This window comes from Triticum aestivum, chromosome 3A, assembly GCF_018294505.1.
Source record: "Triticum aestivum cultivar Chinese Spring chromosome 3A, IWGSC CS RefSeq v2.1, whole genome shotgun sequence".
Lineage (NCBI taxonomy): Eukaryota > Viridiplantae > Streptophyta > Magnoliopsida > Poales > Poaceae > Triticum > Triticum aestivum.
Genome location: NC_057800.1, coordinates 560,313,764 through 560,330,334, shown reverse-complemented (window position 1 = coordinate 560,330,334; position 16,571 = coordinate 560,313,764). Strand labels below are relative to the sequence as shown.

Below are 16,571 nucleotides of genomic sequence, written 5' to 3'. Positions count from 1 at the left end.
GAATCTCAATTTGAGAATCCAAAATTTATGCGAAGGCCAGATCACGTTAGCGGTTAGTAAAAGCGCTTCCAAGGGATGCTAGGAAATACTTTCTTTAAAAAACTTTGCATGGATTGTTTCAACTCAACTTCCTGAAGTTTAACAAAGTTTATCCAAAAAATGTAAACATTCACAATAACAAATCTGTACCGTTAGATACATAATGGAATATATTTTCATATTATATTTAATAATAAATTTGATCAAACCCTATAAATTCGACTTGAGGCAAACGGAGGGAGTAAAACCCCAGCCATTTTTATAGCTACAAGCTGCATCAGCAACTACACCATATTCAAAGTAGTATTAACACTTTCCACTGGACGTCTTTATTCTCTCCGTTCAGCACGCGGCCCCGGCGGAGCACCTCAGAGCACCGGCGTCCTTGGTCAGCGATCTCACCTCGTCGGCGCTCGCCGCCGGGAACGTCTGATGCCTGTTGTAATTCGGGCGCACCCTGCTGCCGGTCTGCTTGAAGACGGCGCCGTTCTCAAACGAGTCCCCACTGGAGTGCCAATGCCAGTCCTTCCCAGCGGCATGTCCGACCGGCATCCTTCTCGTCACCTGCAGAAAATATACCAAGATCACATGGCGAGCTCTGGCAATTCAAACGCCACAGTTCTCAAAATCGTCGTTAAAAAAAATCAGGTACCAACATTGGCACTGTTCGCCGTGGAGGCGATGAACAGATTGCCCTGGCTCTTGACAGTGGGCCCCATGCTCCCTCCAATGGCGTACTCCCTCCACCCGTCGACCGTCGTAGAAGTTGTTGACGACGTGGGCGTAGCCGTGCCTGATCCTCGGCATGCGCTGGTTCACGTTGGGGCCGAAGCGGTTGAACGCCACGGTGACCCGCATCCGGCGGTCGGCGACGTGCTGGTCGTCGTGGCCCAGCAGCATCACCTTGTCGTGGTCGTGGAACCAGTTGTTGGAGACGGTCACGTCCGTGGACCCGAGCGTCACGTCCAGGAGGCCGTCCTCGCAGCGCGCCAGCGTGTTGTGGTCGATCCACACCTTGGAGCTGGACAGCAGCCGGATGGCGTCGCCGTCGCCGGCGTCCATGGTCTGCACGGCGCCGCCGGGCCGGACGACACGCCCGGGGGCCTGCGCGCGGACGCCGTGCACGTGGAGCCCGTGGATGACCACGTTGCTCACCTCGTAGAGCACGATGCCGGCGCCCCCCGCGACGTGCACATCGGCGCCCCGCCCGTCGATCGCCGTGAAGCTCTTGACGAAGAGCGGCTGCGCCAGCCTGATGTGCATGGTGCCCGGCCGGAAGGTGATCCAGACCTTCCCCGGCAGCACCGTCGCGCCGTACCGCAGCGTGCCGGGCTTGGGCTGCACGGGGTCGTCGCCCGGGTCGGTGACTGTGTACACGGTCACTCCGTGGCCGCTGTTCTGCCGCATCTTCCCGGCGAAGCCGACGGAGCACATGGCGAGCCGCTGCCGGTCAGTGGCCCAGTTAGGCTGGCCGCGCCAGCACCGGTCGATGACGTTCTCGTGCCGGTGGTTCGCGGTGGCGGCTCGGAGGAGAAGGAAGAGGAGGGTGACGGACATGAGTAATTCTTTGAGTGCCATGCTTAGACGTGTTTGTCTATTGACACTAATGAGCTTCTTTCAAACCATTTTAAAGGAAGGTGGCGGTTTTTGGGAGCAACAAACGAACGTTTTGTTGAGTCTTGTTAATGTGGTCAATTAATAGATTGCAAATGTTTCATTTGTTTGCTTTTAAGCCAAAAGGAACTGCTATTGTTTAATGGAACCGATATCCAGTGCTTCAACGGATGGAAGCCGTTGATAAATCCATGAATCTCGGTGAGATCATAGTGAAGTGCGCCCGCATGTGTGGAATATGAGTTCTGAGAACAAAACACCATCGATACTCCATATCGATATGGCCACCAAGTTGTCCGAGCCAGTAGCGTTGTCGGACGGCCGACACGTAGCGACGAGTTTTTTCTTCTCTGGAAAAGGGGAAGGCCTCCGCCTCTGCGTCATTCTGATGCACACAACAGGTGAAAGAAAGCGGCGCAACAAAAGCGAAACATTCTCTGAAGAATCGAAATAAAGAGGGGGAGTGGCGGCCACTTTAGTTTCCCACCGTGAATTCGAGGAATCACAGCTGGTGTCAATCGAAGAGATCGTTCCCCTTTCGTCTCCTCGTGATCAGAATAATATTGGTAACCGGCGATCGCAATGGTCAGCGAATCCAGTTCTGCCCGCCCTCTTCTAGCTCGATCCCGGGCCGGGCGTCTTGAGCCGTTAGCAGCGCCGTGTCTGGGTGTCCTCTCCTCACTCGTGAACGGCGCTGTCTCTGAGCATCGTGGTGTACTCCATTTGACATCCTCTGCATCAGTCTTCTGTATTATAAATAGGTAGATACGCCTCTGCTTCCTGTCAGACTACCAAGCTGATCGCCAGCAGCACTGCAGCAGGCGCTCCCCTGTTCCGGCGTCGCCGTCTAAAGCTCTCTATCTTCAAGGCGCTTCTGGGCTTTCTTTGGACAGCGGAACATGGTAAGCTTGTATGTTTCTGCATGTTTGCCTCCCTATTTTGTCTGCCAAGAGGAGTTGCACTTGTGTTTGGTTGGAAAGACAAAACTGCCAAGTAGTAGTCAGTAGCATGCTTGTGTTCTTCAGGGATGTCGATTCAGAATACCGCGCGTAGCATTAATCTTGCACTTGTTGATGACCGAAATTGGCATGTTAACTAGGTAGCATTCCATCGCGTCATCAAGATTTGAACAGTTTCCTTGGTTCTAGTTCATGACATCAAATTCACTTCATGAGTAGGAGTGTGAACTAGTATCTGCAAGATTTTTTTTTCTGAACATCATAAATTTCTAGGTAGAATAGAACTGTTTGAGAATTGTTTTGTGTGCTTTGGACAATAGAACTCTTTCAGAATTGTTTTGTGTGTTTTGGACAAGCTCGTTCTTACTTTTGGTGTTCCACAGAGCCTTGCAAGCTTAAGCGGGAATGACCCAAATCCTTCCAGCGCTCCGTCGGCGCTCCGAAGCATAACGAGGTCCGTCGACAGAAACGGCCATAGGTACGCGGATGGCAATGCTGGGTATGAAATGGTTCTTGCAAAGGATCAGAATCCTAATCCATCACGCATTGCAACCCTCTCAAACAAGGTAATCCATCCAGGCAAACGGCCATTGCGATCTCCAGTACTGTATAAGTGATATCTGCAGTCAAGTTACTTAACATCCATTTCTTGAATATCTTTGCTCCACAGATGGTGTCATTTCCTAGCTTCATCTCGGACAACGGGACCATGACCATAAGCACTCCGGTGAGGTTCGGCCCGTGGGGCGGCACCGGCGGCACCATATTCGACGACGGCATATTCACCGGCGTCCGGCAGATCAACATAACGAGGGGGCTGGGGATATCCTCCATGAAGGTCCTCTACGACCGCAACGGGCAGGCCATCTGGGGCGACAAGCGCGGCTCCAGCGGGGCCGCGAGGCCGGAGAAGGTAACACCATTTCAGATTTCAGAGCTTCAGTTTCAGAGCATGGATGAGTTTCAGACTTTTGTGAAACGGGAATTTCATTTGGGCAGATCATATTCGACTTCCCGACGGAGATCCTGACGCACGTCACCGGGTACTTCGGGCCGACGATGATCATGGGCCCGACGGCGATCAAGTCCATCACCTTCCACACGACCAAGAAGAGCCACGGGCCGTTCGGGGACGAGACCGGCACCTTCTTCTCCAGCTGCCTGACGGAAGGGAGGATCGTGGGGTTCCACGGCAGGGGCGCGTGGTACGTGGACAGCATCGGGGTTCACGTCCTGGAAGGCAAGGTGCTGTCGGAGAAATCCGCCGGCACGACCCCGTTGGGCGACATGCTTGCACTGCCGATGAGGGAGATCGGGGACGAGGTAAAGTCACATCAATTTCTCGACTGAACAATAATGGTACCGAGGCAAGAATGTGTCTGAGATTGTGGAGGGTTCATGTTGCAGGTTACGTACGGCGTGGTGAAAGAACCGATACCGATAGGGCCCGGGCCGTGGGGAGGGGAGGGGGGCAAGCCGTGGGACGACGGCGTCTACACGGGCATCAAGCAGATCTACGTAACCAGAGACGACTTCATCGGGTCCATACAGATCGAGTATGACCGGAGCGGGCAGTCCGTCTGGTCTACCAGGCACGGCAACGGCGGCCAGATCACACACAGGGTGAGCAGAGCACAGCAGACCGGAGCCGACTCGAGCAATTAGCCATCTCTTTTGCAGATTACGCTTTGCTAATCATCATTCATTTGACCGAATGCATGTGCAGATCAAGCTGGACTATCCACACGAGGTGCTGAACTGCATATACGGCTACTACAACACCTGCGTGGGGGAAGGGCCCAGGGTGCTGAGGTCCATCACCGTCGTGAGCAGCCGGGGCAAGTACGGGCCGTTCGGCGACGAGGTCGGGACCTACTTCACCTCCGCCACGACGACGGGGAAGGTGGTCGGCTTCCACGGCCGGAGCGCCATGTACCTGGACGCCATCGGGGTGCACATGCAGCACTGGCTGGGGGACAGGAACACCGCCACCGCCGCCAAACCTAAGGCCAGCTCCGTTCCCAAGATCGCCGGCCCCAACCCCAAGACCGGCTCGGATAACCCCAGGGCTGGCTCTACCACCAAGTACTACGTCTCCAAGTATCTCTTTTGATTTCGCTTCGCCTACCATTTCAGTTTGCAGGAGAGTGCTTTTGCGGGGTTTTTTCTACCGGGGAATCGTGGCGTGAATGTGTGGTCTTTGTTACTGTAGTATCTTGTATCGAAGGCAGAGCTATACATCCGGTTGGGGTGTGTTACGGCAACCGGGGATCAGAGTATCAGAATTCAGAGGACTAGTTAAAAGGAACATCTCATACTGTTTCAAACGAGCATCAAGATCAGATGACATGATCATGACATATGTAACCCGCAAACCTTCTCTTGCACTCCTGGGGGATAAGTAGTGCAGTGACATGATCTTCCATCCTTTGTCACATAGTACATTTCAAACAATTGCATAGTACTCTCTCCGTAAAGAAATATAAGAGCGTTTATATCACTACTCTAGTGATCTGAACGCTTTTATATTTTTATAAAAGAATCATAAACTCCATGACACTAACATCCCAAGTTGGCATTTAAGAAGAAATGAGAGCCACGGCTCATCAAGCTTCGAACCCAGACGGGCGACGCGTGGACACACACTCTTAGCCACTCGAGCTTTGCTCTGTTCTCATGGCATTTCAACAATCATTTGAATGATTCAAATGCATCATATGCAACATTTCGATTACAAATACACATATAGTTCATTGAATCGAACAATTTAAATTAAAACATGCATATACTTCATCAAGCCACCAAATTGATCAAGTTTACACACACACACACACACACCATAACATGTCTTATTTTCTGACCTTCACAAATGATTTGAGCAGATATGGGTATATCTACTTAATGAAATACAAGTCTGAAACATTTGAAAAGTCCAAACAATTTCAGAGTGAAGTGGAGAATAATCGTAACAAGAAAATAAAGTTTCTACGATCCGACCATGAAGGCGAATATTTGAGTTACGAGTTTGGCCTTCATTTAAAACAATGTCAAATCATTTCACAACTCACGTCACCTGGAACACCACAACGTAATGGTGTGTCCAAACATCGTAATTGTACTTTATTAGATATGGTGTGATCTATGATGTCTCTTACCGATTTACCACTATCGTTTTGAGGCACCATCTAAGTCCGTTGAGACGACACTGTATGAACTATTGTTTGGCAAGGAACTTAAGCTGTCGTTTCTTAAAGTTTGGGGTTGCGACACTTATGTCAAAAGGCTTCAGCCTGATAAGCTCGTCTTCATAGGATACCCTAAGGAAACAATTGGATACACCTTCTACCACAGATCCGAAGGCAAGATCTTTATTGCCAAGAATGGAACATTTCTAGAGAAGGAGTTTCTCTCAAAAGAAGTGAGTGGGAGGAAAATAGAAGTCGATGAGGTAATTGTACCTTCTCTCAATTTGGAAAGTAGCACATCAGAGAAATCCGCTCCCGTGATGTCTACACCAACTAGAGAGGAAGCTAATGATGATGATCATGAAACTTTTGATCAAGTTACTACTGGACCTAGTAGGTTAAACAGAGCATGTTCCACACCAGAGTGGTACGGTAATCCTGTCCTAAAAGTCATGTTACTAGACCATGACGAACCTACAAACTATGAAGAAGCTATGATGAGCCCAGATTCTGATAAATGGCTTGAGGCCATGAAATCGGAGATAGGATCCATGTATGAGAACAAAGTGTGGACTTTGGTGGACTTGCCCGATGCTCAGCAGGATCTTCAAGAAGAAGACAAATGCTGATGGTAATATCACTATCTACAAAGCTCGACTTGTCGCGAAAAGTTTTCGACAAGTTCAAGGGGTTGACTACGATGAGACCTTCTCATCCATAGCGATGCTTAAGTCAGTCCGAATCATGTTAGCAATTGCCGCATTTTATAATTATGAAATTTGGCAAATGGATGTCAAAAACTTCATTCCTTAAGGGATATTAAAGAAGAGTTGTATATGATGCAACTAGAAGTTTTTGTCGATCCTAAAGGTACTAACAAAGTGTGCAAGCTCCAGTGATCCATCTGTGGACTGGTGCAAGCATCTCGAAGTTGGAATATACGCTTTGATGAGGTGATCAAAGCATATGATTTTATACAGACTTATGGTGAAGCCTATTTTTATAAGAAAGTGAGCGAGAGCTCTGTAGCATTTCTGATATTATATGTGGATGACATATTGCTGATTGGAAATGATATAGAATTTCTAGATAGCATAAACGGATACTTGAATAAGAATTTTTCAATGAAAGACCTCGGTGAAGTTGCTTACATATTAGGCATCAAGATATATAGAGATAGATCAAGACGCTTGATAAGATTTTTCAATGAGTACATACCTTGACAAGATTTTGAAGGAGTTCAAAATGGATCAGTCAAAGAAGGAGTTCTTGCCTATATTGTAAGGTGTGAAGTTGAGTAAGAGTCAAAACCTGACCACAGCAGAAGATAGAGAGAGAATGAAAGTCATTTCCTATGCCTCAGCCATAGGTTCTATAAAGTATGCTATACTGTGTACCAAACCTATTATGTACATTGGCATGAGTTTGGCAAGGGGGTACAATAGTGATCCAAGAGTAGATCAATGGAAAACGGTCAAAATTATCCTTAGGTACCTTAAAGAGGACTAAGGAAATGTTTCTCGGTTATGGAGGTAATAAAGAGTTCGTCGTAAAGGGTTACGTCGATGCAAGCTTTAAAACCAATGCAGATGACTCTGAATTTCAATCTGGATACATATTGAAAGTGGGAGCAATTAGCTAGAGTAGCTTCATGCAGAGCATTGTAGACATAGAGATTTGCAAAATACATACGGATTTGAATGTGATAAACCCGCTGACTAAACCTCTCTCACAAGCAAAAACATGATAACACCTTAATACTCTTTGGGTGTTAACCACATAGCGATGTGAACTAGATTATTGACTCTAGTAAACTCTTTGGGTGTTGGTCACATGGAGATGTGAACTATGGGTGTTAATCACATGGCAATGTAAACTAGATTATTGACTTTAGTGCAAGTGGGAGACTGAAGGAAATATGCCCTAGAGGCAATAGTAAAGTTGTTATTTTATATTTCCTTATTCATGATAAAGGTTTATTATTCATGCTAGAATTGTATTGATCGGAAACCTAAATACATGTGTGAATACATAAATAAATACCATGTCCCTAGTAAGCCTCTACTAGACTAGCTCGTTGATCAAAGATGGTTAAGGTTTCCTAACCATGGACATGAGTTGTCATTTGATAACGGGATCACATCATTGGGAGAATGATGTGATGGAAAAGACCCATCCGTTAGCTTAGCATAATGATCGTTCAGTTTTATTGCTATTGCTTTCTTCATGTCAAATACATATTCCTTCGACTATGAGATTATACAACTCCCGGATACTGGAGGAATGCCTTGTGTGCTATCAACGTCACAACGTAACTGGGTGATTATAAAGATTCTCTACAGGTATCTCCGAAGGTGTTTGTTGAGTTGGCATAGCTCGAGATTAGGATTTTTCACTCAGAGTATCGGAGAGGTATCTCTGGGTCCTCTCGGTAATACACATCATAACCTTGCAAGCAAACGACTAAGGAGTTAGTCGCGAGGTGATGCATTACGGAACGAGTGAAGAGACTTGCCGGTAACAAGATTGAACTAGGTGTGAAGATATCGATGATCGAATCTCGGGCAAGTAACATACCGATGGACAAAGGGAATTACATATGTTGTCATAACGGTTCGACCGATAAAGATCTTCCTAGAATATGTAGGAGCCAATATGAGCATCCAGGTTCCGCTATTGGTTATTGACCGGAGAGGTGTCCCGGTCATGTCTACATAGTTCTCGAACCTGTAGGGTCCGCACGCTTAACGTTCGATGACGATATAGTATTATATGAGTTACGTAATTTGGTGACCGAATGTTGTTTGGAGTCCCGGATGAGATCATGAAAATGGCGAGGAGTATCGAAATGGTCGAGAGGTAAAGATTGATATGTAGGACGATGCTATTCCGACATCGGAAGTGTTTCGAGGGGTACCGGGTACTTATCGGGTCACCGGAAGGAGTTCCGGGCACCCCCGACAAAAGATATCGGCCTTAGGGCCAGGAGGAGAAACGCACCAGCCACAAGGGGCTGGTGCACCCCCATATGGGCCGGCCTGAGGAGGAGAAGGAAAGGGGAGAAGGGAAAGGTAAGTGTGGATTGGGATTCCCACTTCCTTCCCTCTCCCCCATCTTTCCTTCCCCCTCCGACAAACATGGCAGGGGGGCGCGACCAAGGGCAGGAGCCCAAGTAGGATTCAGACCTACTTGGGGCGTCCCTTGGCCTCTCCCCTCTCCCTCCCACCTATATATATATAGTATGTTTATATAGGATCCTAGGATCAGAATAGTTATTCTGGTAACTTCTCGTCTATATAGGATCGATCGCATGTTTCCGAACTCTAGAGCCCGTGAAAAAAAGACACATCCCCACGAACAATTCCAGCCACCACCCACAATTCCCCACCACCCCGATCTGGCGCGCCTCCACCCACCTCCGTCGGCCACCAGCGTGACGCCCACCCCAAGCCACCGGCGCCACGCCTCCACCCACCGCCGCTGGCCGCAGTGCCCCGCAGCCCCCACTGCCGCCTGCCGTTGGCGGGGCCTCCTCCAATCCCCACGCGGCGCGTCCTCCCGAGCTACTTGATGCGCCATTGTGGTCCGCCTCAACCTCCCATCGGCCTCCTCCCGCGAAGCTGCCGCCGACCTCTCAATCGCGCGTGCCCGCCGCATCCACCGAATCGAGCGTCGTCGCCCGCCCCGACCATGCATGCCGCCCCCTCAAGGACCGGATTACAGGCCCATGTCTCCGGCGAAGCCGTCATTCAGGGGTCCGACATCGATGGCAGGGGTCAGATGCCTTGGTCTCGTGACCTCCGGTCGCCGTATCCCTCCTGCATGCGTCCCTCACCTACGCATCTCCATCTCACCATGGACAGCTTCCTCGTCAGGCTTGAACTTCTTCTCCAGCCTCCGCCCTGCTACTCTAGCTGTCCTCGTTGAAGTCCCCCGACTGCCGTGTGCTTCTCCCCTGCCTCTTGTCACCTCCGGCTCCCCAACCTCCTGGCTCAGGTACCACACAATATGCTAGATGATGTTGGTCAGAAATACTTTTGTAATGGCCGCTGCTAGCTACTGCTACAGTCGCCAATTGCTAGCTGCTACTAGTGCGTGTGCACTGCACTGAATTCTTACGATCTACAAAAACTTGCTGCTGTTATTTGTGCTAAAAAGACAGGAAGTTCAATATGCAAACCTTACAAAGTTCTGGTTAAAATACAAAAGAGAAAGTTCACTATGCTAAACATAAAAAGGGCATGAATTCCACTTTGAGAAACCAGGGATTGTTCTCTGTTGTAACCTCCGTGAGTTCAAGATTAAAAATGTATTGTATTGGGAATTTGATTTTGTATCGCTCCAATTTATTGATAACTAGCACTAGCATATGGAATCTCTTGAAAAACATTTTCTAATGCAGGAAAAAAAATGGTCACATTATTTTACTCGGCACTGATGTGCATGTTGCCTCCGTCATTGCATCCTCCAGCTCAATCCCATCGTTGCAGTCCAACGACTCCAGTTGCAACCGTTCGCCACTATTGTGCGAGGTAAGATGGATCTCAACATCTGGCTCCCGGTAGGCCACTGCCTTGTGAAAAGGCCACCGGCCTTGCATCCTCCCGCACGATGTGCGCCACCACCGGGACCCGGCCTGCAAAGCACGATGCTGGCTGTTCACAGCCGTCGGGCCACCACTCCCTGGATCGGGGCTGCTGTGCTCGCGAAATGTGTGTGTGCTAATTGACGCTGATTGAAGCTCATCTCCTCCCTCGCGTATGCATCAGCAAAAACTGTGTGGGTTCGCTGTAGTCCAAGTTGTGCCACAGCAGTAGGGCAACTCTTCCAGGACGCATCTCATCTCAACTAGCTCCAATTTTGCGCGCATGGGGTGGTGCTGCTCCAGCAAGCTCCTTCGTCCCCGGCCCGTCCCTGAATGCGGATGCAGCACCGCAGGTTCCCTACCCATCATGCCTCATCTCTGCTTCTTTACTCTCCACTTCTCTAGTTTTTGGTGTGTGCATGCAAAATGTTGGCTTAAATGTCCTAGTGCACCAGTACTAGTTTTGTGTGTTTGTTTTCCCTTCTAGCTTAGTCCTTGCCTACTAATTGATATGGCTTGGATTACTTAAGAGTGTTTTTCATGTGTGTTCTGCACTTCAGGTTCAAGTTCACCATGCATCCCTGACGTAGCACTGCTCCGGCTCCTCCCCCGCTTGTTGCCAGGTCTGTCTCTCCTTCCTCCCCTGCTCGCTGTCTTTTGCGGAGGTGGACACGGCTACCTGATGGAGTGAAGTCGGCCTCCCAGCACCGGCAGTTGTAAAAAAATAAATAACAACAACAAGTTCAGAATCAGAAAAATGAGAAGTTCAAGAAGAACAAAGGTGCTGCCTTCACTCAAGTTCTTGCAAATTGCTAGGCTGTAGCTCGTATATTGTTTGCAACTATCTTCAGTTTCTTTAGTAGCTCGTACACATTTTGCTGAAAGCTAGTACTTTCATAATCGTAAAGTTGATAGTTGGCCTACAGGGATAACCATGTTGATCGTGATTGAAAAAGGATTATGAAATAATATTATTGAGACTGAAGGCCAAGTTTGATGCACGATGTCAGAGGATTATGAGGCGGTCGATGTCTTTCAAGAGATGCGTTCATATCTCACAAGTTTCCAAAGGTTCAAGTTCATCTATATAAGAAGGAATGCCAATTTTGTTGCACATGTGTGTGAAAAGAGGCACTAAAACTTAATGTAGTTGCTATTTCTTTTCTTGTAACGACTACCTACCTGATGGAGACTATTCAATCATAGTTATTTTTGCCTGCCATGCCCTGATACCTCCTCCATATAGGTGCCACCATCACAACCCAACCTCCATTTGCTGGTCGCTGCTAGCTGTTGTTGCTGTGGCCTGCCTTGCCCTCTAGCTAATATTGGTGCGCTACTGTTGAAGTTCAACTAGAATGCTAGAGGGATTTCTGCGAGAGTTTAGCTAATATAGTCCCTAGTTTTGTGTTTGAACTTGCTATTGTCCATGGTTAAAGATTATGATGTTGCTTTTCTACGGATGGTCTTCCTGTAGATATATCATTTTCCATCCTCTTGGAAGGTACAACATTCTGAATGATCAGAACAGAAACAATATAATGTTAGTGTGCTGCTACTTATGTATGTTTGTACTAAGTTTGCTAATGTGTTGGTCGTGCATGTAGCACACGAAGTGTATGTATATAGTTGTGTGTAATTTTCTTGAATTTCAATAGTATGCGAAGTTCATGTTTAAGAAATTTCTAAGTTCATGTGTACCACATACTAAAGAAATTCATCAATAAAAAAAGGACCGCCTAGGCCATTTCACCGACAGCAAAAAATGCCTAAAACTTTTAATAATAGAGTGCTTCAAAATTTCATAAAAAGATTAAGAAATAAAACTAGGAAGTCCATATTAAAAAGATGGAGAAGTTCGATGATTATACAAAACTTAGATTTTTCTCGTTATTAAAGAATAGAAACAAGAAGTTAAAAAATTAAACAACAAGAAGTTCAACTTTTAAAAATAGGGTGCTTCAAAATTTCATTAAAAAGTTTAATAAAAAACCAGGAAGTCTATATTAAAAAGATGGAGAAGTTCGATGATTATAGAAAACTCAGATTTCCCTAGTTATTAAATAATGGAAACAAGAAGTTCAAAAATAAAATAACAAGAAGTTCAACTTTTCAAAATAGATCGCTTTAGAACTCATAAAACGGATTAAGAAATTCAGATTAATATTCATAAAAAAACTCAGATATTTTCATGTAACTGATAGAAATTCAGGTTGATAACTGCCAGAAGTTCACGTACTACACGATGTGCATTTTGTATGAATTTTTTAATGAAAATGCAAAGGCTAAAGGTTTTGTTGTTAGAAGTTCAAGTGCTCTGGCCGATAAAGTTCAAAAATTCTTGTGAGAGAGGTTGAACAAAAATACGTGACAGAAGTTTAAGGTGAAAACAATGGGAAGTTCAACTACTACACTGAATATGTTTTAGATAAGAATAGAAAACTAAAAGCTTAAAAGGTTTGTTTCAAAAAATTCACGTGGTCTGTCCGGGGAAGTTCAAAAAATTTTGCGAGATATGTTCACCTTGTATTTCCATGTTCGAAAACAAAAAAAAAATGTTTTTTGCATTTTAAAATAATTCTCTCAATTCACAAAGAACTTCAATTATATTATTTGGGAGCAATTTGATTTCAAAAAGAAAAAAATGAAAAATTCAAATTATAAAGATTAAGAAAATAAAACCAGGAAGTCCATATTAAAATGATGGAGAAGTTCGATGTAGAAACTCAGATTTTCCTCGTTATTAAAGAGTGAAAACAAGAAGTTCAAAAAAATAACAAGAATGTCAATTTTTAAAAATAGAGCGCTTCAAAATTCATAAAAATATTAATAAATAAAACCAGGAAGTCCATATTAAAAAGGTAGAGAAGTTCGATGATTATAGAAAACTCAGATTTTCCTCGTTATTAAAGAATGGAAATAAGAAGTTCAAAAATAAAAAACAAGAAGTTCAACTTTTTAAAAAATATAACGCTTCAAAATTTCATAAAAAAAGATTAAGCAATAAAACCATGAAGGCCATGTTAAAAAGATGGAGAAGTTTGATTATTACGAAAACTCAGATTTTCCTCGTTATTAAAGAATGGGAACAAGAAGTTCAACAATAAAATAACAAGAAGTTCAAATATTAAAAATAGAGCGCTTCAAAATTCATAAAAAAGATTAAGAAAAATCAGATGAAAAATTCATTAAAAAACTCAAATATTTTCACGTAACCGAGAGAGGTTCAAGTTGATAACTGCCCGCAGTTCATGTACTACACGGTGTGCATTTTGTATTAAAAAAGAATAAAAAAGCAAAGACTAAAAGTTTTGTTGTTACAAGTTCAAGTACTTCGTTGGAGAAAGTTAAAAAAATTATTGTAAGAGAAATTTGTACAAAAGAAATATCATTTGTGTAACACTGACGATGGATGAGAAAATGACAAACGAAAGTACGTCACAGAAGTTCAACTGAAAACAGCAGGAAGTTCAACTACTACAGTGGATGAATTTTAGATGAAAAACTTTTAAAATCATCGCGAGTATGAAAAAATGATCAACACGGGAAAGTTGCATGTTTACAGCAGCTTTCGAACGGTATGTCATTTGCTCAATTCCGGTGAGTGGATGGAGAACTACGAGTAGTGGATGGAGATCTGCGAGCAAAAAAAAGCACGTCAAAAACAGAGTGAAGTTTAGGTAGACATGCTGAGAAGTTCATGTTGGGGAACGTAGTAATTTTAAAAAAATTCCTATGCACACGCAAGATCATGGTGATGCATAGCAACGAGAGGGGAGAGTATGATCTACGTACCCTTGTAGACCGACAGCGGAAGCGTTATGACAACGCGCTTGATGTAGTCGTACGTCTTCACGTCCCGACCGATCAAGCACCGAAACTACGGCACCTCCGAGTTTTAGCACATGTTCAGCTCGATGACGATCCCCGGACTCCGATCCAGCAAAGTGTCGGGGAAGAGTTCCGTCAGCACGACGGCGTGGTGACGATCTTGATGTTCTACCATCGCAGGGCTTCGCCTAAGCACCGCTACAATATTATCGAGGATTATGGTGGAAGGGGGCACCGCACACGACTAAGAAAACGATCACATGGATCAACTTGTGTGTCTAGGGGTGCCCCCTGCCCCCGTATATAAAGGAGCAAGGGGAGGAGGCCGGCCGGCCCTATGGCGCGCCAAGGAGGAGGAGTCCTCCTCCTAGTAGGAGTAGGACTCCCCTCTTTCCTACTCCTACTAGGAGGGGGAAAGGAAGGGGGGAGGGAGAAGGAAAGGGGGGCGCCCCCCCCCTCTCGTAGTCCAATTCAGACCAGGGGGGACGAGGCGCGCGGCCCACCCTGGCTGCTCCTCTCTCTCCACTAAGGCCCATAAGGCCCATTACTTCTCCCGGGGGGTTCCGGTAACCCTCCAGCACTCCGGTTTTCTCCGAAATCACGCGGAACACTTCCGGTGTCCGAATATAGCCGTCCAATATATCAATCTTTATGTCTCGACCATTTCGAGACTCCTCGTCATGTCCGTGATCACATCCAGGACTCCGAACTAACTTCGGTACATCAAAACTCATAAACTCATAATATAACTGTCATCGAAACCTTAAGCGTGCGGACCCTACGGGTTCGAGAACAATGTAGACATGACCGAGACCGCATAATAACCAATAGCGGAACCTGGATGCTCATATTGGCTCCCACATATTCTACGAAGATCTTTATCGGTCAGACCGCATAATAACATACGTTGTTCCCTTTGTCATCGGTATGTTACTTGCCCGAGATTCGATCGTCGGTATATCAATACCTAGTTCAATCTCGTTACCGGCAAGTCTCTTTACTCGTTTCGTAATACATCATCTCGCAACTAACTCATTAGTTGCAATGCTTGCAAGGCTTATGTGATGTGCATTACCGAGAGGGCCCAGAGATACCTCTCCGACAATCGGAGTGACAAATCCTAATCTCAAAATACGCCAACCCAACATTTACCTTTGGAGACACCTGTAGAGCTCCTTTATAATCACCCAGTTACTTGTGACATTTGGTAGCACACAAAGTGTTCCTCCGGCAAACGGGAGTTGCATAATCTCATAGTCATAGGAACATGTATAAGTCATGAAGAAAGCAATAGCAACATACTAAACGATCGGGTGCTAAGCTAATGGAATGGGTCATGTCAATCACATCATTCTCCTAATAATGTGATCCCGTTAATCAAATGACAACACATGTCTATGGTTAGGAAACATAACCATCTTTGATTAACAAGCTAGTCAAGTAGAGGCATACTAGTGACTTTTAGTTTGTCTATGTATTCACACAAGTATTATGTTTCCGGATAATACAATTCTAGCATGAATAATAAACATTTATCATGATATAAGGAAATAAAATAATAACAATATTGTTGCCTCTAGGACATATTTCCTTCAGTCTCCCACTTGTACTAGAGTCAATAATCTAAATTACACAGTAATGATTCTAACGCCCATGGAGCTTTGGTGCTGATCATGTTTTGCTCATGGAAGAGGCTTAGTCAACGGGTCTGCAACATTCAAATCCGTATGTATCTTGCAAATCTCTATGTCTCCCACCTGGACTAGATCCCGGATGGAATTGAAGCGTATCTTGATGTGCTTGGTTCTCTTGTGAAATCTGGATTCCTTTGCCAAGGCAATTGCACCAGTATTGTCACAAAAGATTTTCATTGAACCCGATGCACTAGGTATGACACCTAGATCGGATATGAACTCCTTCATCCAGACTCCTTCGTTTGCTGCTTCCGAAGCAGCTATGTACTCCACTTCACATGTAGATCCCGCCACAAAGCTTTGTTTAGAACTACACCAACTGACAGCTCCACCGTTTAATGTAAACACGTATCCGGTTTGCGATTTAGAATCGTTCGGATCAGTGTAAAAGCTTGCATCAACGTAACCATTTATGATGAGCTCTTTGTCACCTTCATATATGAGAAACATATCCTTAGTCCTTTTCAGGTATTTCAGGATGTTCTTGACCGCTGTCCAGTGATCCACTCCTGGATTACTTTGGTACCTCCCTGCTAGACTTATAGCAAGACACACATCAGGTCTGGTACACAACATTGCATACATGATAGAGCCTATGGCTGAAGCATAGGGAACATCTTTCATTTTCTCTCTATCTTCTGCATTGGTCGGGCATTGAGTCTTA

The 16,571-nt window shown here is 45.6% G+C and overlaps 1 protein-coding gene, 1 long non-coding RNA gene and 1 pseudogene across 2 annotated transcripts; 2 read left to right on the top strand and 1 right to left on the bottom strand.

The window, feature by feature from the left end:
- Window positions 1-33: 33 nt before the first annotated feature.
- LOC123062221 (pectate lyase 1-like) lies at window positions 34-1,617 on the bottom strand (annotated as a pseudogene).
- A 649-nt stretch (window positions 1,618-2,266) lies between these two features.
- LOC123062220 (jacalin-related lectin 3) lies at window positions 2,267-5,071 on the top strand. The gene is made up of 6 exons (XM_044485647.1): window positions 2,267-2,555; window positions 2,996-3,178; window positions 3,283-3,525; window positions 3,612-3,935; window positions 4,020-4,235; window positions 4,339-5,071. Exons 1-6 carry the CDS (start codon window positions 2,553-2,555, stop codon window positions 4,723-4,725), a joined length of 1,356 nt encoding a protein of 451 aa, XP_044341582.1. The 5' UTR covers window positions 2,267-2,552; the 3' UTR covers window positions 4,726-5,071.
- A 4,032-nt stretch (window positions 5,072-9,103) lies between these two features.
- LOC123058640 (uncharacterized) lies at window positions 9,104-11,383 on the top strand. The gene is made up of 2 exons (XR_006427249.1): window positions 9,104-10,735; window positions 10,943-11,383. It is a non-coding gene; the product is annotated as an uncharacterized lncRNA (long non-coding RNA).
- Window positions 11,384-16,571: the final 5,188 nt, after the last annotated feature.